The following is a 25,728-nucleotide window of genomic DNA, read 5'->3' as shown; positions in this document are numbered from 1 at the left end:
AGAATCGAGGGCACTCTTTCCCGATAATTCTCCCAATAACTCAATATAAAATAGAGGACTACCTGCTTTGAAATACCTATTTGTTTGATTGTCAATGGATATATCACAGTATTGATAGTATTTTCTTCCAAATGAATTGGGAAGAAGCAAAGAAAATTAGAATAGGCCCTTACCGGCAGCATAGAAGCTTCGCATGCACCATTGCTTTGATTGACCGAACTTTTAATCATTTTGCTTTGACAGAAGCAGAGAGTAGCCAACACCTTGCAAATCACCAGGGAATGCAACCTTGCAAATCACCAGGGAATGCTCTAGAAATGGCAAACATGAATTAAATCCCTGGCTTTGAACGCTGCATCCACCTAAGCCAGAGTAAGGATTTAATGCAACAATTAATAGTCATTATGAAGACAATAAGCTTGCCAACTGTTTTGCTCTTGAAATGCTGGTCCTTTCCTTTTTTATTTATTTATTGATATAGAAAACAAATTAAACCACTAGGAAAATGTAGCCGACCAATAGAAAAAATAAAAAAATCATATAAATTTCAAAATTGAACATATCAAATATTATGGACTATAAGTTATGTTATTTTTTGTGAAATTTCAATCGTTGACTAATGTCTATAATCGATACGAAAACAATTGTCTCTGCCTTTAAAAAGGCAGGGACTAATTATCATATTTAAGATTAGTTAGGAGTATACACTTATTATTTGTAGTTGTAAACAACATCTATACAAATCATACTCATCCCACATTATTACTAAATCTTTTATATATCACCATATATTTTCTTATATATTTAATTGGACACGTGAAAATAGAGATTTATTCTTTTTAAACACACACAATAGATACTTGTTCTAAACAACATCCATAAAAAACCATACTTTTATTCTTTTCAAATACAAACATAATAAATATTGAATACTTAATATAGTCAATAACTATACCATAAAAATATTAATGAATAAATCACTAATCATAACAAATAGTAATATTTCTCAGATTTGCTCAAATAATTTGACAACCATTTTCACCTAATTATGAATCTTCCTCTCTTGTAAAACAAAAAATTGGAATTGATAAATTTAAATCCTCATCTCGGGAATCATTCTGCTTGTCTCCTACCCTTGTGCTGAATCTCTTATTTAAGCATTCCTCGGCCCAACAGCAAAACCAACGTCAAACAATAATCCAACAATAGATGAGGCAAAACAAAACAAGGCAAGCCAAAAATATATGTACAAGTAGGGAATCGCTATACTCGTCTAGTCTCACCTATACACATGCATGTGGCTCTATATCCATCACCATATTATTTATTTGTTTATTTTTTCATAACTCGTACACGCAACGTATTCTTTCATTCAAACCCTCTGTAAATCGCCATTTTCCTCTTCCCTTCTGCTCCAAGGTTTCGCTTACACGTTTGTAATCTGTTTTCAACAAGCTAACAGGGGAAGATAGAACAAATGCCTTTGCTTGTACGGGTAATGGGTAAGCCGATTTTGGCCTGCACTGACCGCATCAAGGTAAGAGATTTCGACTCCCTTTTGCCTTATGATTTGCCTTGTAAAATACGACAGCAAAGGGTAAATTAAGGCAATGGATTTTTTTCTTTAGCAATTCTTCTATTTGGCATGGAGTTCGATTGATCGAACTAGATTGTTAAGGTTTATAATGGCTTGAGCTTGTTGGGAATCGAATCCCTGAGCTGCGGCAAAGCGTTGGATTTGAAAACTCAATTGTGGTGTTTCTTTTCTCGGAAGTAAATCGCTCTGTCATGAAGTTAATGCGCTCTGAAATTGTTCTGCGCACCGAAATTTTGTTTGGAGCTTTGGAATTTTAAGCCAGAGTTTTGAATTGCCAAGGATTTTGCTATCTGTCTGCAAGAATCTGGAGTTGGGGTTTCAACACTTATTTTGGGTAAAATTTGATGCCCTTTTTTCTCCAGAACTTAATACACCTGGGAGTGCTTGAATTTGTTACCGATACAACCACAGAAACTTTTTTTTTACCAATACAGGCAGTGGAATTTTCCATTTTTAGTGGGGGGAGTTATAAATATTTTAGACAGTTCAATTGTACAGTGAAGATAGTTGTACAGAAAAGGTTTTGTGTACTATTTTCTTGGGAGGTGCACCCTTACATGGGCTGCAACATGATTGCATCCGTGGCGTTGAATGAGAAGCGAAGCAAATCAGATGTTTTTGTAGACACGCTTGAGCAACACCTTGCTGATAACCTGTGCAAAATCTTAAACATGTGCCTGCCCATGGAGCGATTACAGTTGGTGTATGAAGCGAGTGGCTAAAATATGAATGCGATGAGGTTGTATGAATGATGATGTATATTGATGCTTTACAAGATGGACTCCGGATCATTGTAATTGCCAGCCTAGGGTCGCTTCTGGTATAGTGGCTTCGCCTATCTGATTTGAAACTGTGCATGATTTGATCTGAACTGAACTGTGCATGATTTGTGGTTAGCGCTGCCTAAGTGATGGCGTTGTTTGGCAATCTCCAAGCTGATGTGTCAAAAATTGAACAGATACGTGCTGAGTTTTTTGCCAAGAGTCTGCACATTATAGTGGAGTCAAGGATTCCATCCGCATGTTCTACTGGGGAACATTCTGGGGCATCGTCCTTTTCTTCATCTTCATCTTCCTGTCCCAAGGACAAATGGTTTAATTTGGCTCTTGGAGATTATCCTGTAGTTCTAGAGAAGATGGAGCCAGGAAGGTTAAGCTTGCTGGATCCTATGATAGTTGATGTGATTCTCTTACGTAACTCTGATTACAGGGTTGATATTCCTTTGGTCCTTACTTCAGGGAATCAAGGTTCTAGCAGAAATGCATCAGAAGGTTTTGGTGGTCAAATAATACTGGAAAGATGGACTGTAAAATATGAGTATAGAAAGTCCAGTACAAGAGATATTCATTCTGGTCGGATATCTTCTGGGAGTGGAACACCAAGATGGGAAGATGGAAAAAAGATTGGCAACAAAAGTAGTCCTGGCAAAGGAAGAGGTTTATTAGGCACAGGAGACATTCACCAAGGGGCCGGGGCTTCACAATCTCCCTCCCCTACCGCAGAAGTGCCTGTTGCCTATAAGAAAACATATAAGAGAACATTAATCTTGCTACGTTCTCTTTATTGCACTGCCAGGCTTTTGCCCGCATATCGGCTTTTCCGTCTCGCAAATTCTTCTAGCCATGATTGCAACTTTAGTCTTTTTCACAGGGTTTCATCTTCACCCGAGTCTCTATCACATGCCGATGAGGCTGAAATGCATTCATATAACTTCACTCCAGTTGAGACTCCCTGTGGCAGGATCTGTGTTTCAGTGTCATATCGGTCAACAACAGCAGTCACTGCATTAGAAGATGCTGCTCCTCTATTACCAGAAATAATCACAGATTATGTTGGAAGTCCTGCTGCAGAACTGCCAAAGAGGTTTCCCAGTGATTTGAGCTTCACTCCAGGGAAGAAGAAAGTGCACATGACTACACCCCCTTTGTCAGTGCCAGGATCCCCTGGTTGTACAGGATTTGTAAGACGCCACAGTTGGAGTGGCAATATCCATAGAATGCTACCTTCATCTCAATCATCCTTTTCCCCCTCACATCGCCTCAGCTTATCTCCTTCTCCATCTCCATCCTATTCAGAAGTTCATGGTTCTCCTAACGTCCCCAATTCTTGTCCTGTTGCCCCTCATCAATATCTTAGAGTGGATCATTCCCCCTCACCCAGGAGTTCATCTCAGCATCCTTTATCGTCCCGGACCTTTTCCTCTCTAGGTCATTCTGATCAACGCACTGCTAGTTTTGATGAATACTTGTTGTCTCCTCCATTTTCATCATCACCTTCACCCTCTCCACCAGCACATTTTGCAGAAGGTAATCATTCAGGCCCAAGTCGATATCTGGGAAGTGCCCCTGTAAGCATCCCAGTGTGTTCTGCTAGTAGGACTCCGAGGTCTTGGGCAACTGACTGCTATCAAAACAGGACCTTACTGCCTCCTCCATCTCCTAAAAACCAAAAATCTGATGCTTTACGCAAGACAGCCTCTGCTAATTCCAGAATTACTTCTGCTCAGTCCCCGGTCTATGAGAGACATTCATCTGAATGGCAGTGTTCTAACAAACCTTCTTTATCAAGGCCTTTGGAAGCCCAAACTGGGAGAACAGCTTTCTATGCATATGGAGGCCAAAAGGTAATGTGGACAGGACCCTAAAAGAAGCTTAAATGAGAAGTATTCTGTTTCAACTTAATTTGTTTGGGCAAAGCTCTGTCTGTTTCTCATCTCAAATTCCTTACTTCTTTCCAGTTAGTCATGCTTATTGATAATATTTGAGAGTTAACTTCATTCAGGTGTATAAAGATGGAAAGGATGGTCATGCAGAGGTGTCAGGAGTCAAATTCTCATCCAGTGGCTCACCAAAGATTCCGTTTTCTAGAAGCTTGAGCAAAGTTTCCTATCAGGATGAAATTGACGATGAGGAGTTTTCGTGCCCCTTTGCAGTAGATGATGATGAGATTGCTGACTGTAGAAGCAGGTATAATCTGATTTTCATAGCTAAATGTTCCTCCATTGTGGAATTTAATATTTACAAAATCGATCATTTTAATTGATAGTTGTCCCATGTAATTTGTACCTAAGAGTTTTGTTTGACTTTTTAGAGATGTTTTAGATAATATATAATAGCTTCTGGCTGTTGAATTGTTAATATTTGATTTTTCGAAAGGCTTCATTGGATAAGTTTAGAGTTGTTTTAGAAGTTATTACGATTTCCCCATTTCTTGGTACAAATATTCTGGGAATCCATACCATTCTATTTAACAAACTTTTATAAACTTAATTGAGATAGGTTGAGTATTAATGTAATTTGTAGCTGATTTCAAATGTCTATCTACTGTCATTTTCTCTAAGCATTGAGTGTATTGTGTATAAGCATAGGAATATGAAATGGTATCTTCAATAATTGTGATCTTATCATATGAAGCTGAGTATAAGTTAGGATTCTGGAAATCTGTGTGTTATTATTGGAGCATTCTTAAGCTGGTTACCATGAAGCCCCAGTCTATGAATGAAGCGCATGTTCCTGTTCCCACACTCACAATATTTTGTGATTACATTGATATATAATACAGCTGTATCCGTACTCATTCAATCACATATCCTAAACTTAATGATATCCCCATACGGGTGCATGTTTTTTCACATCTCCAGCGAAACCATGTTTCTATTTTTAAGGTTATATAAACTGTTTTTTTCCTGTCATTTATAAGCAGTCTAAGACAGTGCCTACGTCACACTCCAAGCATTGCTAACTTGTTTTGTCAAGTAAATTTTCTGAGGTCTACACATGATCACTGTATAAAGAAATTATGATTACTTGCAATTGTATGGATAATGTCAAACAACTGAACTACTGATGTATATCACTCTAGAGTCTATATTAATCTCTCAACTAGAATCTAGCAGAATTTAAAAAAAAAAAAGATTTGTGATTTCCTGTCCCTTTTTCAAACAATTGGAACATTTTTATGTGAGCTTTATACTGTGTAAAGGGTGAGCCAAAAAGTATTTGCTAAGCAAAGAAGAAAATGCAATTATTTTTGATTAAATGAATATGCATCTTCAATCTATGCATGTTGCCTGTTAATCCTTGAAAACATAAAGCTTAAAGTAGGTCAGAAGTTAATCTTTGTGTGAGAATCAAAAAGCTGAATGCTGCATTCCTAATTGTCTAACAAGAATACAAAATCTAATGATACAAAATCATCCCTTAACAGAGATATAGGATCTTAGACATAGCTAAGTTCTAACACCTGCACAGAAAATAAGTGATAGTTTGGTCCTTCAGGGTGATAAAATCCTGGAAAATTGGGCAAGAATCTATCTACAGACTGAATGTTATATGCATAGACTCACCTAACTGTTCATTAGAACAACACCCAACTACTTCACAAATGGTTCACCCATTTTCTCAACTGCTTCACATAACAGAATGATGCCTAATACTAATATGGTTTTTAACTTAGAAGGGTTTTTCCTTGTAAATATATTGTGTAACGTGTTGAATCTCTGTATCTTTTAGTTCTTATTTTATTTATCATGTTGATTAGTAATTGACGATCTTAAGTCTCACATGATATTGGAGTAGGTTACGCTATACCAATCATTCTTTATGGGTGCACGGTTGATGATATTTCTTTATTTGTGTTTTGATCTACTTAAAATTCTCATACATACATTCAAATTAGAGTAATCTAAAGTAGTTTTTTGGTTGATTGGATTGATAGAGTAACATAAGAAAAGTATTATTCATAGCACAGAGTTTTAATTTTTGCATGTGAATTGAGTAGGTACTAACAAGTGGTAACAATGTTGGTTAAGTCAAAGAGAAATAGTACATGTTAAATTAAATAGTTGCAAAGTTTAATGACAAACAAACTTCCAATGATAATAGACTTTCAGTATAGATTAAAACTTAAAATATAGTTACAGATATTCACACGTTGACATGTAAAACTTTGTAGTTTGGGATGAAAAAAATCCTATAAAAGAATAGAATCATGTATATAACCCACATTTTTTAAAGTAGAGAAGTTTATAGCCATCAATACTATTGTTTTGTTAAGGCACCATAGCAGATTGTTGTTGCATTTTGTTGCATAGCTGGCCGTGCAGGTGAGACGTTTGTTCAACAGAGTGGTGGTCAGAGTTGTTATCAGAGTTAATCATGCAGGGCTGGCATGAAACATGTCTAAAAGAATCAGATCTGTTATTGGAGAATACATTACAATAGGAGAACTAACTAAGAACCTGGGCTTTTATATTATTCTCGAATATGAATAAGTATAGAATTTGACAAGCGATGTCTAAGAACCTAGGCTTTTATATTAAATCAAATGTGAGAGAATATACAGTTTAGACAAGCCACTTATAAGAACCTGGCTCTCATTTTATATTCAGATATGAGTGAATATAGAGTTAGACAAGACAGTCCTAGATATATTTATAATTAATATGGGAGGAATTGATTGGAAGAAGCCTGTTGTCTATGAGAACATCTCATTTAGATGTCAAGTCTGCCATGTGCACTATTACATGGAAAGATCACTCTGAAGTAAAGATGTTGGCAAATTGAATACAACATGCTCCAACAAGTATAAATAGTTAACACATATGGTCTTGTTTGAAGTTGGAGTCATATATTGTTGATGTTACAGCGGCAGGAGTTATCTTTCCCTCCGAAATTCAAAATAAATAAATAACTTATCTCTTACTTTGTAATATCAAGACCATGAAGGGTCAAGACAAGTTTATATACTTCAAGGTGGAATTCACATTGATAGATAGATCGATATTCTTTGCTTCAAGGAGATTGATACTAAGGAGAGTTCATTATTGTCTGTATATTCATATCTAGAGAGGTGCTATCATCATTGCTTCAGTTCAGCCTAGTGTTTGGCCAAGTTGTAAACGAGTCTTCTGCTCTTTCATTAAATATATAAGTGACATATTTGTGGCTGGTTTTTCCTCCCTTAAGTTGGAGGGTTTTCTTGGATAACTCATTGTGTCCATTGTTGTATCTGTTATTTCTGTTTTGTTTCATTTCTGATGATAAAAACTAACATGTTATCAGAGCGGGTTTAAGAAAAGATTAGATCAGATTTGAATAAGAGGTTAAGGCTTATGCAGAAAGAAGCAGTGGCAGCAGGAACAAATGGAGATTATGAGATTGGGATCAATTCTTGTAGGGCATGGGCTGCCTGTGCTGGCCAGATTTCTGTTTTGGCTAACATCTTGTTGTCATCATTAGCGTGATCTTTGTCGTAGAGAGGCATCAAGAGATCGTTGAAAAGAGAAAAGGCTTAAAAATTTGAGAGATGGAGGATCCTGACGTTATGAAAACAAATTGTAGCAGTGGTTGGGTATAGTGTCGCAGTGGTGTGCTGTATGTACATTGTGGGTTGTGAAATTGCAGTATTGGCATGGGAGCATTGGGCAAAATCAGAATGGTGAGTGGTGTTGTCTCAGGCATTGCAGGTGTGAGTGTGGGTGGTGACCACCCACACAACATGAAGGCTCAAGAGGCAGGGGATGCCCTTGTTCCTTAGAGCGTGGTGGCCTCTCTCCTTGGCGCTATTCCTCTGCATGCTTATCAAATACAAGACCACCTTGCCCATCACAAATGTCCTCCTCAAGCCCTCTTCTTCATTGCCCTCGCATTCCTTTGCTTCGTCATTGCTCGTGGGACCCTGGGAATTCACAAAAGTGTGGACTTAGATCTCCAGGTGCCACTTCCGTAGGAAAGTAATAATTTGATTGTGAATGTGTTTCCCTATTGTGGGGCAGGTTGATGATTGCAATAACTCTCTTGGCTTAATCCTATTTTGGAATTGGGCTATAGGCGGGCGTTGGAGCTTAAAGATGTCCCTCGTGTAGCTCCAAAAGAAAGAGCAAAGAGTATCAAGGACTTAATGGAGAATTGGGGGAGACTCAAGGCAACCAAGCCCTACGAGCATCCTTCGCTAGCAAAGGCCATTGGCATGTCCTTCTAGAGGGAGGCCCTGCAGATTGAGGCATTTGCGGTGGTGAATACGGTGGTGTCCTACGTGGGTCTCTTCTTGATAAGCTATTTAGTGGATTATTTGCGCGAAAAGGAAGTGTTGCTGCATAAAGGTTACATTTTTTGGACTCCGTATTCTTTGGGGCTAACGTGGTCAAGATTGTGATAATGAAGTAATGGGACTTGGGTGTGGCCATTTTGGGAATATATGTTCACCTGACTCTAACTAGGCAAGTGTTTGAAAAGGGAATGTGTTTGTCAAGTGTGGCAAGGTAGAGGCATAGTAGTAGGGAAACCATCAATCACATGGCCGTGGATGTGTAGTGAATTAGTGATTTTTTTGGTACTTGTATGCCATCTGTGTGGTTTTGCCATCCCTACGGGGAAATTGTCCCAATTATTATGTATATATACTAGGTTATGCATATCATGGACTATGCCCTATGCAATGTCTTCCATAAGTTGCCCATGCTGATCCTTGATGAGCATTTTGTCATCCTTTGTGCTAGAATTGCTAAATACTTTTTCTTGAAGAATATCGTGGAGATTTCTTGGAAGCACCTTGAGGAACAAGTTGCTTCGTAGGACATGGACATATCTTTTGATGATATCTCTAACATTCAGAGTGAGTCTGATGTACCATTTGAGTGTGATGCCCTTGTTGGGAGGGGGTCTCAACGTCACTGATCCTTGCTACTTGCTAAAATACATATTTCTTTGAGACAGAGAAATATAAGGTGAAAGCCCTATGAGAGATGTTGCTCTTTCTACTCATTTGAGTAGCCATGGTGGACGTCATGTTGAATGAGAAAATGCTTCCTTCCATGAATGGGTACAACCATTGTAGACATCATGTTGAGTGACTTTGTGATAAACTTTTGACATCTTTGAGATTGAAATGTTTTCTCCATGCATGGAAGTGGCCATTATGGAAGTCATGTTGAGAGACTCCATGACAATATATCTCCTTCAACAAATGCATGCGGCCATTGTGGACATTACGCCGAGTGACTTTGTGATGAGCAATTGTGCACTCTTCTTTCCACACATGGGAGTAGCCATGGTAGGTGTTATGTTGAGTGACCCATGACGTTATCACTTTGAGAGATCTGTGATAAACTCTTGGCTGTAGCCATTGTGGGTGTCATGTTGATAGACTCCATGCCATGAATATTTGGAAATATACCTACCTAGCTAAGAGGGAATGTTGATGTTATATCGACAAGAGTCATCTTTCCCTCCTAAATTCGAAGTAAATAAATAATTTATCTTTTACTTTGTAATGTTAAAACAATGAAGGGTCAAGATAAGTTTATATACTTCAAGGAGGAATTCACATCGATAGATAGATTGATATTCTTTGCTTTAAGGAGATTGATACAAGGGAGAATTCATTATTGTCTATATATTCATATCTTGAGAGGTGTTATCTTCATTGCTTCAGGTTGGCCTGGCCAAAATGTAAATCCGTCTTCTGCTCTTTCCTTAAATATATAAGTAATATATTTGTGGCTGGGTTTCTCTCTCAAGTTGGAGGATTTTTACAAGATATGATTCGTTGCGCCCATTGTTGCATATGTAATTTCTGCTTTGATCCATTTCTGATCATAAAAACTAACATATATAACTTCAAAAGTAAGGTAAAATCACAGTGCTTCATTTTTAACTATTTCAAGTATATAGTTTTTATAAGCACACACCTTCTTACCATAATACATCACATACCAGCGCTGTCAACCAGAGTTAGATTTGAAGACGAGAGCGAAGAGACTTAAGACTATAAATTTAGTTCATCATTCAAATGCTTAGGTAGGTATCTTAATTTTTTATCCTTCAAATTTTTTCCCTGAAACCCATCATTTTTTTGCCTAGTGGCTGATTTGCACCTTGTCTCATGCTGATTATAGGTACAAAATGTACCTGAATCATAGTCCGGTGCAAAGGCCCGTGGAGTGTCCAAGAATTGATTTTTGCATGTCCAAAACAAACCTGATATTGCTGTTTTGTTTCCAAATGATTCTGTTGTTGACATGGTGATTTTAGGTTGTTTCTAGGTATTTTGTATTATTTTAATGACCTTTTGAGTTGCAAGAAAGGTGGAAAACATCCTAAAATGTGCAATGACAGTCTCCCATGTCATCATTTCACGATCAAAAGAGCTTAATGGAATGCAGGAGACAAGAAATGCAAGGTAGAGGAGAGTTTTCAACAATCTTTAATATGCCGATAGTGATTCTTGGTAGGGCTTCAAACTTTTTTCATTTTTGCAAACCTCCTTAGCTAGAAAACAATGAAACTAATTTAAAAAATGAAAATCCAAACAAGAAAACTCTTGATTATTTTTTGTGTGGGTTAAGTTTTTTAATGAAAACTTAATTTTTTAAAAGTAAACTAGGTTAAACTATTAATAAATTGAACTTTACTATTAAATTTTTGATTTTTTTTTTGTGGATTAAGTTTTTTAATGAGAACTTAATTTTTTAAAAGTAAACTAGGTTAAACTATTAATAAGTTGAATTTTACTATTAAATTTTAAATAGTTACTTTAGGTTTGGTATTCATGTTTTTTTTGATTGGTAAAATATTTGTTTTATTATCAAAATTTAATAAAGAGTTTATAAAAGACCGATAAAAAAAAAAAGAGTTTAAAAAAGAGGGCTGATATATCCTTCAGACTGTGACTCAGGACCATCCTGAATGCAATAACCACTAACACAACCTTTCCGACTAAAATCTATGACCCACACTTTGTATAAATGCTATTAATATACGTTACCACAATTGAACAAAAACAAGTCTGAACTGAACACAATCCCAAACACTTTCAAAATATTTACAGTATCAACAAAAGTGAACTATGCCCTGACAGTATAACTATGTCCAGTACACAAAACATACCAGGGGGAAAGAAAGACATGCAGGACTGAGATTGCCACCTTGACATATGCCTTCCTTTGCTTAACTATGGGCTCATCGAACCAATGGACTTTAGGCTCAAACACAAGCTTCTTCCCGTTGCTTGATTGCACATTCTTTGCTTCCACCTTTATCTTCTGTTCCATCTCCCTTGCGTGCAGGCAGTGCTTCAATGGCTGTCAACGTATAGTTGCCTCCACACGCCTCTCCTCCCTATTGCTCTTGGTGCTTCACACTAGGAAGGGGTGAATTGGGGGCAGCAGGTCACCTATCCTCCTGTAGTTGCCTTGATGAGCTCAAAATCCTACAGCAGGTTCTTCGATGGCCAACATTGGGACCAAGCCACAACACCACTTTGGAGGCACGTTTACTTTAATGACCCACAACACATCCTTCAAACCAAGCTTGAGTGTCCACGCCCTGAATGCAGATGCAGTGACTACATTGGCTCAGTAACAATGTTCTGACTGCATAAATTCCTCTCTTGAGAATCAAATCAACAATTACCAAAATATCGGTTCGTCTTGTGTGAAACTCCCCTCAGCCTCTTTTCCAAGATCTTCCCCACAAAACATTGCATTTGTTTAGATGTGAGTAGCATGAAATTAGTTCCATTCTCACCAAACTCTGCAGAGTCTTTGGCTACCAATTGCGATATGAAAAATGACTGATTTAAATTGAAAAATTTAATGATGAATTTAATTCGCCTCACATGTCCTTCATGTGCCTGCCGCATCATGTCACTTGAAGGCCCAAAAACCTACTGCGTAGGACAGTGCATCACTTCCTTCCAATGTCTGCTCAGTGATCAGCTGCATCATTACCTTTAGCTCCAACATTAAGGATACAACAAGCTTTTTACAAACAGAAGGCTCTGCCATTGTTTAATTACAGGTCATGTGAATGTTTATGTTCATGATGGGGATTTTAATTTTAATTTTAAATTTTAAATTTTTAAATTCAAGTATGGAAACTCAAATAACAAACACCTACTCCAATTGATTAAGCCCCCTTAAATCTTGGAACACCCCTCCTGAATTTTGAAAGCGTATAGCATTTTTTTGTTTAAGAAGGTCTAATATATAAAAACTTCTTTATCTCCCATAAAGGGAAAGAACCATGCATGCTTATTATTTTCGTGGGATTGAAAGATATAAGAAATAGATCATTATTTAATGTGATCATAGTGCCTATAGGGGCAATGTTTCTCAAAGTTGTGCATAGTGGGTAGGTGAAACTTACACAATTTATTACTGACATCCTTATATGGTGCATTTAGGAATTGGGTCCTAAATATGTTGTACAAGTTATTACTAAAAATGCAAAGAATTGTAGGGCAACTGGTATTATAGGTGAGACATCATTTGAACATTTATTTAGGATACCATGTGTCGTGCATTGACTTGACCTCATGCTCCAGTTGTTATGAGAAAAGATTGGATCAAACAAGTCTAGGCTGAAGCTAAAGAGGTCTAGATGCTCATAACAACCACCACATGTTAGTGAGCTATTTTTAGATTATTTTTGCGATTAGAGCTATTGAAGGTAATTCAAATCTCAAACATTTGAATTTTAATATTTGATTTATCCTTCAGAAATATGGCTACATACACAATTTTCTTCTTTCTAATTATTTATTAATTTTTTAAATTATTATAAATGTTGGGTAAACATTTTAACTTTACAAGTGATGTTGGCACGACACACCCTTGGTACTATGTGAGACACTTTTGACCTAGAGCTATTAACTAGTGTGGTCACAAATAGTGGAACTCATTGCCAATTATCTTAGTTACTTGGGTTCGAACAAGTTCGAAATAATGGTATGGTTCGGCCCAGGTTCGAATAGGGTTCAATTTTCTTGGGGCTGGTTCGAACCCACAGTCTTATGAATTCGAACTCGGGCGAATTTCAGCTGCATAGATCGAATTTGGTGCAAACCCGTGCAAATTTTCAGTTACAGATAACCTTCAAGGCATTTTTTATAACAAATTTGCCCTAAAAAGTGAATGTAAATAGGTTATTTTGGCCTCTAACATCATTTGTGGTGTGCAAATAGGTGATTTTGTGAGCAAATAGGTGATTGAGCAAAAGTAAGTTTGTGCAAGGTGGAGTTGGAAGATTGGATTGTTAGCTATATTGAACTTGCTGTTATGATTTAATTTTCATTTTTTGAATCTTTGATGTTGAACTTGGAAAACAAAATATATGACGGTATGGTCTTGATTCATGATGCTATGATTACAACTTACATGTTTAAAGTTTATGCCTATGGTGTTTTTGTTGTTTAAATGATTAAATCATATGATTTTATGAGACTCTATGCTTCTAGGCTTCATATGTATATATATATATACACACACACAAACGAACCCAAAACCCTTTCGAAAATTTTGCTGTACTGGCTCTTCAAACCTATATTTCGAATCAAACACAAACTGGTAAGTAAGCCAATCATCAAAGTTGAAGCTCAGACCCGTGGACATATTGGATCAGTGAAGGCACAAGTTTGTAATCACAGTGGCTTAGCGAGGTTTGAACCTTGGTCCCAACACCACAACCATCACCACCAACCTAAGTTGCTGGTTCGGATTCGGGTATGAAATTCGTTCAATTTTTTTTGGGTTGGGTTCGGATGTGTTTTAGGTTTGTACAACAACACGTATATATATATGCAGAAAATGCATTCATACACCACCATGCTAATTTTAAAACAACATAGCAAAATACACCACCATATCAATGTTTCAGTTCGAAAACAATAATGTCAACATTAGTAATCAGCCATCATGATCAAATATCATGAAAAACCAGGAAGCAAATCATCATAATTCTGTTGTTGTTAATTACAATCACAAAAAGTAATGCTATAGGCCCGTTTAAGCCTTAAGGCCAATGTTGTGATTGTGCAATATTGTAAGCTTCACACATTAATTGTCATACTCAAATGATCATTAATTGTCATACTCAAATGATTCAAAGACAGCAGCTTTGGATCAGACTAGATGAATCCAAGAAAGCAAGCTTTGGATCCAAATTTAACCACAGTAAAGATCTCTTTAAATTTTGTTCAATTCATAGTTTTCGATACATGTTAAGCCTATATGCACAACATACATTTCATAATAGATGTATGACACTTTTATACATCCCGATTTTTCTCAAGCAACATTTAATTCAAATTAAATATGATTAGTAATTTAAGTCCTATCATGCGCTTGAATCTAATTCTGAGTCTAAATTGGCATTAAAAGCTTTTTGAAAAAGTAGATAAAAAGGTGTGTTTTGACCAAATTCTGTGAAATTCTGTCCGGGTTCCTATGCTGGAATCCAAAGTTGCTCAAAAGTCTGAATTCTGCCAGGGTTTCTTTTAGAGAATTGCCAACAAAATCCGTTCTCTGTGGCAGACATTTGACAGAATCTGACAAGGACCAGACTTTTTAGAGAATTGAACCAAGAATTCCTAGGTCCAGGAGAGAATCTGGTAACTTAGCCACCAACACATAACCTACATAGTATGGGACAAACTTGTTTAATTTCAAGCTTTCAAGTGGGTTGCTAAGATTATATTTGCATCCAACAGAATCATCTCGAGATGACTTGTGGTGGTGTGAGAGGCACTTTTGTGTACGGTCATTACCCAATCATATGGAGGCAATCCAATATTTAGAGTGCTGCAAATTTAAAGCAAAAGATTTTAGACGATACTCAATGGGATTGTGCAAAATATCTTGTTGGTTTCACCGAGCCCACCATTGCCAGGATCTGCTTTACTAAATGGATAAGCCTTGTTTGGGGGAGGTTTCTGATGGCATAGACTTAATGTTTGAGAAGATGAAATCTATCATAAATGCAAAAGTTCAAGAACTTGAATAAACCTTCTTCAAAGAGGTGTATTTGTTTTGTGTTTAGCGATGGAACAAAATGACCACCCCGCTCCATAAAAAGAGATCTTTTCTATGCCAACAAGGGCGTCACCATATCATGATGCAAAAGTCAGTGAAGGGTTTAGGAAAACTGGAAAAGTCTTCCGACTCTTCCCTAATACTGATATGGAAGATCCAATTACAATTCAATTTGCTGTTTTTCTAGCCTCCAATGTTCAAATTTCTTTTGTTCTTCATGATAAGTATAGGAATGATGCTCATTTTTGTGTGGTACCTAAATGGTCACAAAGTGTCACATCTCCAAGTTCTGTTATCAAAATTTAATCACAAATAAGATAATGAATTTTTAGCCACTCTTAAAATCTGGTTGTCATTTGAAAATTACTATTTCCAAATTTGAACTTTGATTAACAAACTTGTTGGTTTAAAAACTCTAATGAGTGCCCCTTTGCTTCAATAAGTTGCTAGTTCTCTTCAGCTGAACATAATTGGAGTACATTATGCCTCCATCCACTAAGTGAAGGGTAATTGATTTGTATATAGCATACTTAACTTAATTCTGTTTTAGGCGGCATCTATGTATAAATTATTCTATTTTGTATGAAAGTACCCAACCCCTCCCAAAAAATCGACCTTTCTGCCGAATTTTACCCAAGTACCAGTTCACATATCCTTTTTGGTAACTTTTTTGTTTGTAATAAGTCTCGGCCAAACCATGTAGTTTCTAGACCAGTCAATCACATTTGAAAGCTGATTCAAATGTCTTTGGTACTGTAGAAGAAACATCAGTCAATGGACAACCAATGCATTATTTTGCTGATAACAGTAGGTAGAAGGAATTGATTCTCTGGAGGCAGTTTGAAGGTTGAGTCTACCAATTATGGCTCACCACAGGGCCAAAACCATACACTTCGTGGTTTAGCTTGCAGAATGACTACAATATTCACTGTTATCTGTTGTATAAAATCCAATTGTCTTGAGATGCAGACTTTTATATGCAGTGCCTTTTGAGGTATGTGATGTTTTACTTGATTAACCACAATTTTTCAATCATATTGCAATCTACGAAGCAAATCCTAGAAATATCATCTTGGATTTTGGTAAAATAAGGATAGATATTGTGTATGAGAATTAGTTCCTAAGCTCTCTTTTGTCAGTGCAAAGTAGTGTAAGAAGCTGATTAGTTCTGCTAAGAAATGTGTGCTCTCAATGGCAAGAAATGAATGCAAATATACTTACATCCTTACAGTACAGGGCAATGCTGCACCCCTTGTAGCGGAACAACAGTATTTGAAATTTGAATAGAATGATGGAGGACTAAAAAGTTTTTTTTTTTGAATTACCTATTGGAGTGCCTAAATAGTGCATGGTGAATTGTACTGATGATCTGATTCTAAGTTGAACTCTTTTGATTAAAATGAAGTACAAGGTCAATGAACTTGTCTAGAGAATACACTTCAGTTGTTCACCTTACAATGCTTACATTGTTGCCTTAATGCTAGAGGAGAATGGTACGCGCTGGCTGTGCTTTTCACTAGGAAGTAATCAACAAGATTGCTACAGCGGGCCTTCATCGTCTTCTCATGATTGAGGATGCAACTGAGCAGCTTCATGGGATCAGATACCTTTTTATTATTTAATATTGACCTTAAGTTGGGTTATCATTACTTTTCTGTTGAATCTCTTTGGAGGAAGGTTTAGTGGTTTATTACATATTTGGCGTGACCAATGTACCTGTGATGTCTATGCAAACAATGAATGACTTTCTTTAATCATTTGTGGCTTCAGTATTGTTGTATATCTTGACAACATTCTCATTTTCAGCAAAACATCGGAGTAACATATGCACCATATCAATATGCCCTTGACACTTTGCAGCAGCACTAGTTTCGTACTAACATGGAAAATTTCCTTTTGCCATGAAGAAAAAAAATATGGTATCACCATATCATGGATGTACACATATTGAAACACCTGGATTAAATTGTGGATCTGATCTATATCTGCTTGTTTAGGAACTGTTGACACCAAAGACCCTCACGGAAGTTTTTTTGGGTTTGGCAAACTTTTTATATGATTTTTTTTCTTGATTTTTTGTATATTACCTGGAAATTGAATAAATTTAATGAAGGTGGTGCCCAGGTAACTTTGGTCTCACTAACCAAACAACAAAAAGGATTAGAGGAATTAATGTACAATCTCTGCTAGCATTACTCAATTGTCCATTTGAGTTTGCGACAAATTCACGAGTATGCATTATGCATTTTGAGCAGTCCTCTTGAAATTTGGTCACCCAGTAGCTTACAGTACTATAGCATTCTTGCTTTCGTGAGAAAATATCCGGCATATGAATGAGTGCTTTAGGAAATTCCCCAAGCTTGATAGCCTTGTAAACACCATAAATTGGTAAAATATACCATCACTTATGCATTGCACAATTCATTACAGATTATTAAGACAACAAATTGTAGCACACGTGTCATGGAAATAGTTCGTATCTTCATTTCTTCTATTTGAGTGTCATGAACAAGAAGAGAAACACCACTTTAGTAAATACACTGCTTGAAATGACCTCTAATCCAAGCTCTTCTTTTTGTGCTTGACAAATGGACAAGAGACTAACACTTTGCCATAGTTTAACAAATCTGATTCATGCTATGCAGATATCTATTAAGCATTGCCTAGGGTGACAACCATTTTGGGTTACCATGTGTAGGATGAACTGTATTGTTTAGGACACTTGTCTACTTTGCACAGTGCAAAGGAGTAGAGGTTGATAGCAGAGGTCCATTTCTGTAATGTCCGCATTTTTGCTAGTATTAAAGTTTGAGAGGTCAGCCTATTATTGTGATCCTCGTAGGCTAATTATTATGGATAGAGGGTCTTCTGAGGCAATGGCTTGGCTTGGGAGGGTCTTATCTTCTCCACAATTTAGTAAGTTATAGGTTGGTCTTCGTTTGGCTCAAATCAGACTTCATTTGGGCTTAGTTTTGTGTACTTACTATTTGTGGTAAGGTGGGTGTTGATTGAGATTGACCCTTTCTGTTTTTGGAAAGTGCATTTGGTCACATGGAGAAATAATAGGTACGACTCCTATTTCAAATGACATATTTAAATAATGAGTATTTTGGAAGTTATTATATTTTTAGGGGCCAAATTATTATTAATTTATTAAATGGTTTATTATAAAGTTATCATTTAACTTCATAATTTCACTTAAGTTGAGGGTTGAGTTATTATTGGAAGAGCCATTTATTAATGAGTTAAGCTAAGTCAAGTGAAAGCATCTAATGGAAGCTTTTAATTAATGTTGTGTGGTGAAGCTTCTTGAGTGAAGTTACATTTTGGCAACAAAAAGGGCATGTGGAGGTTATAAATACAAAAGCCCATTTGGTGAGAAAAACATGCTTGAATATTTATTTGCTTTTTTTGCCTTTGTGGTTTTTCCTGAGTTATCTGAATTGTGTGCCCTTGCTGAAGTATAAGGGTTTCTGAATTTTTTGAGAAAACATGAGATTTGGTTTTGAAGTTGTCATAGGCAACTGTGCTGAAGTATATAATTGTCTGATTCTCCTACTGTATTTACCGTGCCTTGGAGATCGAATTTTTGAAGGTAACCATTGAGAAGTTATTCAGCGTCCAGGATTGTGAATTTAATTGCTAGAGGTCACGATTTCTATGCTACAGGCTGCCGATTCAATGTTTGAGGCAGCATCACCTTTATTATAGATGCCAGGTGGTAAATTTCGATTCCAATTTGCAGTAGGAGACTGGTCGGCATAATTACTAGACCTGGGATTTACAATTCTGAAAATTGGTAACAAATTACGAGCTGTGCGAGTATTGGAAGAGGCCTGCGTCTATTCATTTCAGAGCTGCGATTTATATTTGTGCCTGCGGATTCATTGTAGAGACCATTGCATTCCATGAAGGGCCTGTGTTTTGGGTGTACGGGGCTGCGTTCAGCAATAAGGCAGCCAACTGGCATTATCCAAGGGTCATGTCCAGTCATTGTATGTATTTGGGCATTATTTCTTGCAGCAATACTATCAAGAAGTGGCTTACAGCACCAATATTGGATTCAGCAAATTACATCAGGTTCCAATTTGGTATTTGATAAAACCAGTAGCATTTCATATATATTTCAGTGAATTGTTGTTCTAATTAATCTGAAAAACAGTGGCTGAGGGTCATTGTTATTATCTTAATCAATTTGAAATTAGAATAATAAAGTTGTTACTGTTATACTGTTGTAATTCTCCATTCTCTTCATATCCAAAATTTCAAAGAACATTAAAAAATATTTGTTTTTCAATCACAATGCTGGAGAGTTCTTTGCCAACTGTTTGACAAAATGTCAAACTTCTGATTTGATAAGGAAATAAATGTGTTAAAGCTAATTGTTGAACTATAACTGGCTGAGGGTTATTACAATTTCATCAAGGTCATAGGTAATTTTGGATTTGAATGGCTTCCTATAGCTTTGAAGATATCTTAGATCAGATGCTGCCAACCACATCAAGGTTTATAGAGTCTTGGCAATAGCCAACTGACTAACAAGAGATAGAAAATGTACACATTATTGCCAGCATGCACAGGCCTAAAAAATCGCTTTTCATGATTTTTCTTTCATGTTACCTACTTTCAAGCACTGTATGGTTTTGTCTAAAACCTAATGTTGTTGTTGATAGACTCGTAAAGATGGCAATTCACAGCCTTTTAAAAAGTCAAATTGAACTCTATAAACAATTCAATCGAACTCTTAGAATGATTCGGTCTACTCTAAATTATCACCAACTATCAAATATTTTATAGCACAATATTCGTGAGCCATTTTGGAAAGTGCTTAAGACCATCACGAACAAAGCAGACAGACTACGCTGCATCCTCAAACTAGTGGACAGATGAAAGTGGTAGATGGGATGATTGTGCATCTCTATGGAATGCATAATTCCGTGAAGCATCACACGTGATGAAAGCTATCTTTCATTCAGCATACTGACAACAGAACTCTGCACAAGTCTATTTGAGCTTGCCTGTGTTTGGTTTGCTTGGGTTTCCAAATATGGGCACCCATTGGTGTAGCTTATACTATACTGCCATCTACAACTCCATCTCCAAAGAAAGTGGATAAACTTAAAAAATTCAGTTAGAACATTAAGATTCACATGATCTTATTGTGAACCTAATCATATTCACTATGTCCTAAGTGCTATCAATAAGAAAGCTGAAGACATGTTTTCAAGATTAATCTTCCAACTAATACTGATTCACATCCTGTTTCAAACTTAGAATTCTTGTATTTTATTACTTTTCAGCTTTGTTGGACACAGCAAAGTTCAAAAAACTTCATATTGCCCATGTTTGGTTTGTGTGGGTTTCCAATGATGGGTTCTCTTTGGTGTCACTTAGACTCTTAATAGCTCATCTCCAAAGGAAATGGGTAAATTTATGAAATTCATTGAGCACATTTTTGCAACAGGTGCCAACCATTCAAGAGAAACCTAGTGCAACGATGGCCACACATCTTTGAGGTAAGTGCTACACTGTAAAGCTTCATTTGCAGAAGGAAATAGATGCACAACCTTAAAGCAAACTAATGTTATTCAGTCTGGACTTAATCAGTAAGAAAGTTGAAGATACGTTTTTGAGATAAATCTTCCCACTGATATTGTATCTAGTTTTTCATTTAGGTCTCTTGTGCTGTTAATTTTCAGCTTTGTTGGATGCAACAAATTTTACAGAGACAACTTTAGCTTGGACAGATTAATCTTAACTGCAGCATTCTAGCTGAAGTCTATGTAGTAGGCATTGCTAGAGTCAAATGCATTAGATTTCAGTCGATGCCTCTTTATCATATCATTAAAGTGAGAATCTTCTCATGAAAAGGTTCACAGAATCTCATGTTTCTATCAACTTTCCCCATTGAATTCCAGGACTCACTGTGATGGACAACATTGTAACTTAAAGAGGCACTTTCCTGGATCATGTGGACATATTAACCGTATGTTATCTTCACCACCAAATTTTGGTACTTTCTTCAAATAGGTGGCTATTTTTCAAGGCTGTAATTGCTCTTTTTAATGCCACTTTCATGGTTAAGCTTTGTGCACAATTGTAAGACATTTTTATAATAAATTACAAAGCAGAAGATACAAGTCTAACATAGGATATATGCATCATGTCTTGTAACTACCACAATAATTCTCATCTAGCATTATTGTATCATAATTTAATTTGACTATGCTTTGATAAGTTACCAAATTAGTGAGACTATATCATAAATTGAAATATTATAGCATACATGCAAGCTAAGGATCTTTTGCATAACTATTCTGTGACACCACCTTGCATTTACAGTTCTCTCATGGAGCTCTGTTATTCTGGAATTTCCCTTGAAAAGCATTTGCAGTCTCACTCTTGCATTTACTTTTGTTCTTAGCAAATGAAGATCTATTTTGAAGTGCACTGTCTCCTGGGCATATGTTGTCCCAAGAACAGTAGTACGAGAGTGATCTTTTCGTAATATAACGTCTTAGGATATTTGAGTTTTCATCTGAATCCTTCTCTGCATTTTGTAAGCCCCCTCAAGGCCCGAGAACATGAAGCTCGGTACCTTCATGATCTCAACAGATGGAAGAGAGTGTCTAATAGCCAGATACAGTGCATTACAATATACTCAGATACCTTATAACCAAGTAAGATGTTGCAATACAGGACCTTGACAGCTTATGTTCGATTTATAAACTTCCTCTTATTTCACCTGATTCCCTGAGTTTCCTTATTCTAAGAAATATATGGTCATGAACTGAATGGAATTGATGCAAATGCAGAACCATTTGTCTCTCAAAAGAGGTGCAAATGGGAGTTATCCATAATTTTCTGGAGGCATTTAGTATGTCACAACTTTAATGTGTCCTCTTGTCCACTGGAATTTAACTATTCTGTTGTGCCCTCACCATGACGACAAATGCTCACACCATTCTTGGTTTTTTTCAAGGGCTTCACAATTTTGAAATCTCAATCAAACCTAAACAAACAACAAAGAGAAAGTGATTGAACTGACTTTGCATTGATATAAAGATTGGTGTATAGACTGCGGTTTCTGTAAGATCCATACATGTATGGTATAATCTATGGTCAAAGATCAATTTCATTAAGGTGGTGATCTGATGTTTATCATCAATTTGTTACAAGCAAAGTACAGTGTGAAAAGGCACCACTCTTAAAAGGAGTTAGGACTCTACGAATGGACATGGTCCTTCTTCACCAATCAAAGTGTATCATAAGGAGAAGGAATGAAGACATCAAGAGAGGGGTCAGACAAGAGAATGGAATTTAGAGCAGATTATCTCTATTACAAGAACCTGCATTCTCATTCATCAGTTTGGGTGTAAATATTGTGTTAAGATATTGTTGTGGCATATTTAATACATATATTTTGTATAGGCAATAATAGGAAATGCAATTCCTTGAAGTACATATTTCCGCACAAGCAATCATTTGGAGGCGAGTAAGGAAATACAAAGAGGGAGCGCAGATATGAAATTCCCAAGTAGCTTATCCCTTGATTGATGGGTGATGTTCAGCCAAACGTGGGCCAAGGAGGGTTGTATCCCACCATCGGACTTAGATAAGAGTAATATCCCAGGCTTCCTATCGCAGTTTTCTAGGTGGGTGAAAAAGGTGACATGAATGTGGAGGACAGAGATGAGCTCCCTCACCAGGTAGAACATCCCATGTTGGATGCATGATGACCTGCCATATGTGGGCCAAGGGGGTGGTTGTATCTGCCCTTGGCATTAGTGTGAGGGATGCTTTGGGCACCCTATCATGCTTCCCTTATTCAACGCCTATCATTGTTAAATTGTAAAAGTAAACTATAGATATTACATGATTTATCTAAATGAATTAGGATTGTTAATTTTTTGCACTTACATGCTATTTGATCCTTAACCTTTGTAGAAATACATGGTCTTCTGAATTATATTTCCAATATTGTCTACAATTGCAGGACCTAAACTAGGATTTATCTTGCTTAAGACATTCCAATTGGCGAAGTTATAATTGTACCTTTTATTACATTTCTTGCTTTAACTGAACTTCTGATTTTAGGGCAATACCAAAAGGGGACATACATGTTCAGTCATCCATTATCATCTATTGCATGTACATAGGACAGTTTTATTTTTCACGCATTAATATTTCCCTACTTCCCAACTATAATATGTTATTATGTGTGTCTAGCTGCATTTGTTGCTTTCCGTGTCTCCCATTTGTTCGCTTTATCCATTTACCATCAACTTTTTATCTCTTCCATTCACTTACCCATCATCAACTGTTGCATGCACATTGCACAGTTCCATTTTTAGTGTTTACAGTTGACCTTGGCCAATTATTACTCGTGTGTTTCTTACTGCATTTATTGTTTTCTTCATGTCTCCTGTTTAGTTCCTTTTGCTGTTTCTGTTTTGTCCTTATTCCTTCACAATATGGTTGCCACATGCAATACTTTCTTAAATTATTTTAAAGAAACCTGTATATGTTAGTTGATAATTGAAAGTTGAACCATAAATTTAAGATCTGCTTACAATGCATCTATTTACTAGCTATAAGAATATAGCTAAAGTTAAGTTTTTAAAGAATTTACTCTCTGTTTTTAGTAAAAAATTGTTTTAATTTCTTTTGGAAGTTATATAGTTCTATGACTGATCTTTGATTCCCTTTCTCAGAAGTGGTTAACACTGGCTTTTAAAATTTGTTCTCCATCTCAGCGTGATTGGCATTTTTTTTCTATCTCTAGTTGGTAGGCGATGCATTTTGTAATCCTTTGAATAATTTATTGTGGAATTGAGATCGATTTTAATAACATCAATGAGATCAAAACAATAGCATGAACACAAAATACTTCCCTAAAAGAATGAATTCTGAGCTGCTTATTTAAAGCCAGATACATGTGATCAATATGCTATGTTTTGTTGGGGAGTTATAGGGAGGTAATTCATGTCTGCAATGAACTCATTTGGTGCTATATTATGAATTATGCATGTTAACTTAAACTGGTGCCGGAGTAACACACGGTAAAACTCCCAAGGTCAGTATGTTATTAGAATATTTCCGTGGTTTAGAGATAAGGGAATGACTTAGCAAATGCCATACATTCATACCAACAATATATGCTTGTCAGAAATATATCTTTATTTTTATATTTTGATATATATATCTTAGATTTTTATAAATTATTTCAGTTTTATGGATGTCTTGAAAGAGCTGTGCTACTTTTCTAAAACTATTCTAGGTTTGCATACAGGACTGATTCCCTTGATGGGAAGGGAAGTGTTTCCGAATCTTCAGAAATTGCTGGGCAGGGTATATCAATGCATAAAAGATCTCAGGGCGTTGCTGTAGGTGCTCTTGTACACATGCTGAAATCTGCTTCTCCTTTGTGCCCGGATTTTGGTAGTTTATCTAGTTTTCCATCTACTGCTCAGCTTCAGGGCACTACAAGCGAGCATGATGCAACCACCCACTCCATCAGTTCTACTTACTCTCAGAGAGATGTCTCACAGATGTCTGCTCGTAAAACAACTGCTGATGCACTAGAGGAGCTTAAGACTTACAGAGAAATTAAAGATAATTTACTGAGCCAAAGTGGAAGTCAATCTGTAAGAAGCTCATTTATATGAGAAACAGCAAAGACTAGAGGTGTTTCTGGAGTGTCTCAAGGCATGGACAATGTGAATGCCAAGTCTACTTGTACATTCTGTACAGATAGTTTTAGCTTCCCGATTCTTTTGTTGTGCAGGAACATAAAAAATTTCATTTTTTTGTTGCCACAGTCAGCCATTTGGCCTCTTTATCCAAAGCAAGATTTGGCAAGCGATGTTTTTTCAATTTATCACTGGGATAAGGTATTCATTATTGAATTTGTTGACTGTAAACACTGCTAACAGCAAATTTTGTTCATGGGATTTAAATCAGAATTTGAAATATAAAAGGCTTGTGGTAGTTCAAAACTGTATAATTTCAAACATTACAATAAGGCTCCAGAACCAAGGCTAGGAAATTAGAAGGTAAAGCTTATTCGAATCATATTTATGATGGGCTTCATCATTTTTTGTGTGTTTTTAAACATTTTTTAAATTCTCACCCTGTAGATGGAAAATGATCATGCTAAAGCATGAGTGTGCATGGGGCAAATCTATAGAATGTTTGTCAAAATGAGGTTTTCTCATGCACATTCTAACTCTGGAGAAATTCCTGAACATTGCAGTTCCTTACATTCCCTGGTTGATGTGGCCTAATTTGATTGTTCAGTGTATCCATCCTTTTATTGTTG

The 25,728-nt window shown here is 36.5% G+C and overlaps 1 protein-coding gene across 2 annotated transcripts; it reads left to right on the top strand.

The window, feature by feature from the left end:
- The first annotated feature begins 1,118 nt into the window (after window positions 1-1,118).
- On the top strand, window positions 1,119-25,405 carry LOC149531025 (Autophagy-related protein 13). Of its 2 annotated transcripts, none has more exons than XM_089810882.1 (3): window positions 1,119-4,220; window positions 4,379-4,563; window positions 24,700-25,405. In XM_089810882.1, exons 1-3 carry the CDS (start codon window positions 2,508-2,510, stop codon window positions 25,073-25,075), a joined length of 2,274 nt encoding a protein of 757 aa, XP_089667008.1. In that variant the 5' UTR covers window positions 1,119-2,507; the 3' UTR covers window positions 25,076-25,405. The 2 variants fall into 2 exon arrangements, with proteins under 2 accessions (XP_089667008.1, XP_089667007.1); XM_089810881.1 differs by having other exon boundaries at window positions 1,202-4,220; window positions 24,688-25,405.
- Window positions 25,406-25,728: the final 323 nt, after the last annotated feature.

Source organism: Cupressus sempervirens, chromosome 11 (assembly GCF_028749045.1).
Source record: "Cupressus sempervirens isolate cs-2001-9-10 chromosome 11, ASM2874904v1, whole genome shotgun sequence".
In the NCBI taxonomy this organism is placed as follows: Eukaryota; Viridiplantae; Streptophyta; class Pinopsida; order Cupressales; family Cupressaceae; genus Cupressus; species Cupressus sempervirens.
Note: the sequence above shows the minus strand (reverse complement) of the source record. Positions and strands in the feature narration are given on the sequence as shown.

Excerpts from the sequence above, each read along its gene's own strand:
- LOC149531025 (XM_089810881.1), top strand. The coding sequence starts at position 2,508 with ATGGCGTTGTTTGGCAATCTCCAAGCTGATGTGTCAAAAATTGAACAG. Across the intron at positions 4,221-4,378 it reads ATGCATATGGAGGCCAAAAG|GTGTATAAAGATGGAAAGGA; the intron begins GTAATGTGGACA and ends AACTTCATTCAG. Across the intron at positions 4,564-24,687 it reads ATTGCTGACTGTAGAAGCAG|GTTTGCATACAGGACTGATT; the intron begins GTATAATCTGAT and ends AAACTATTCTAG.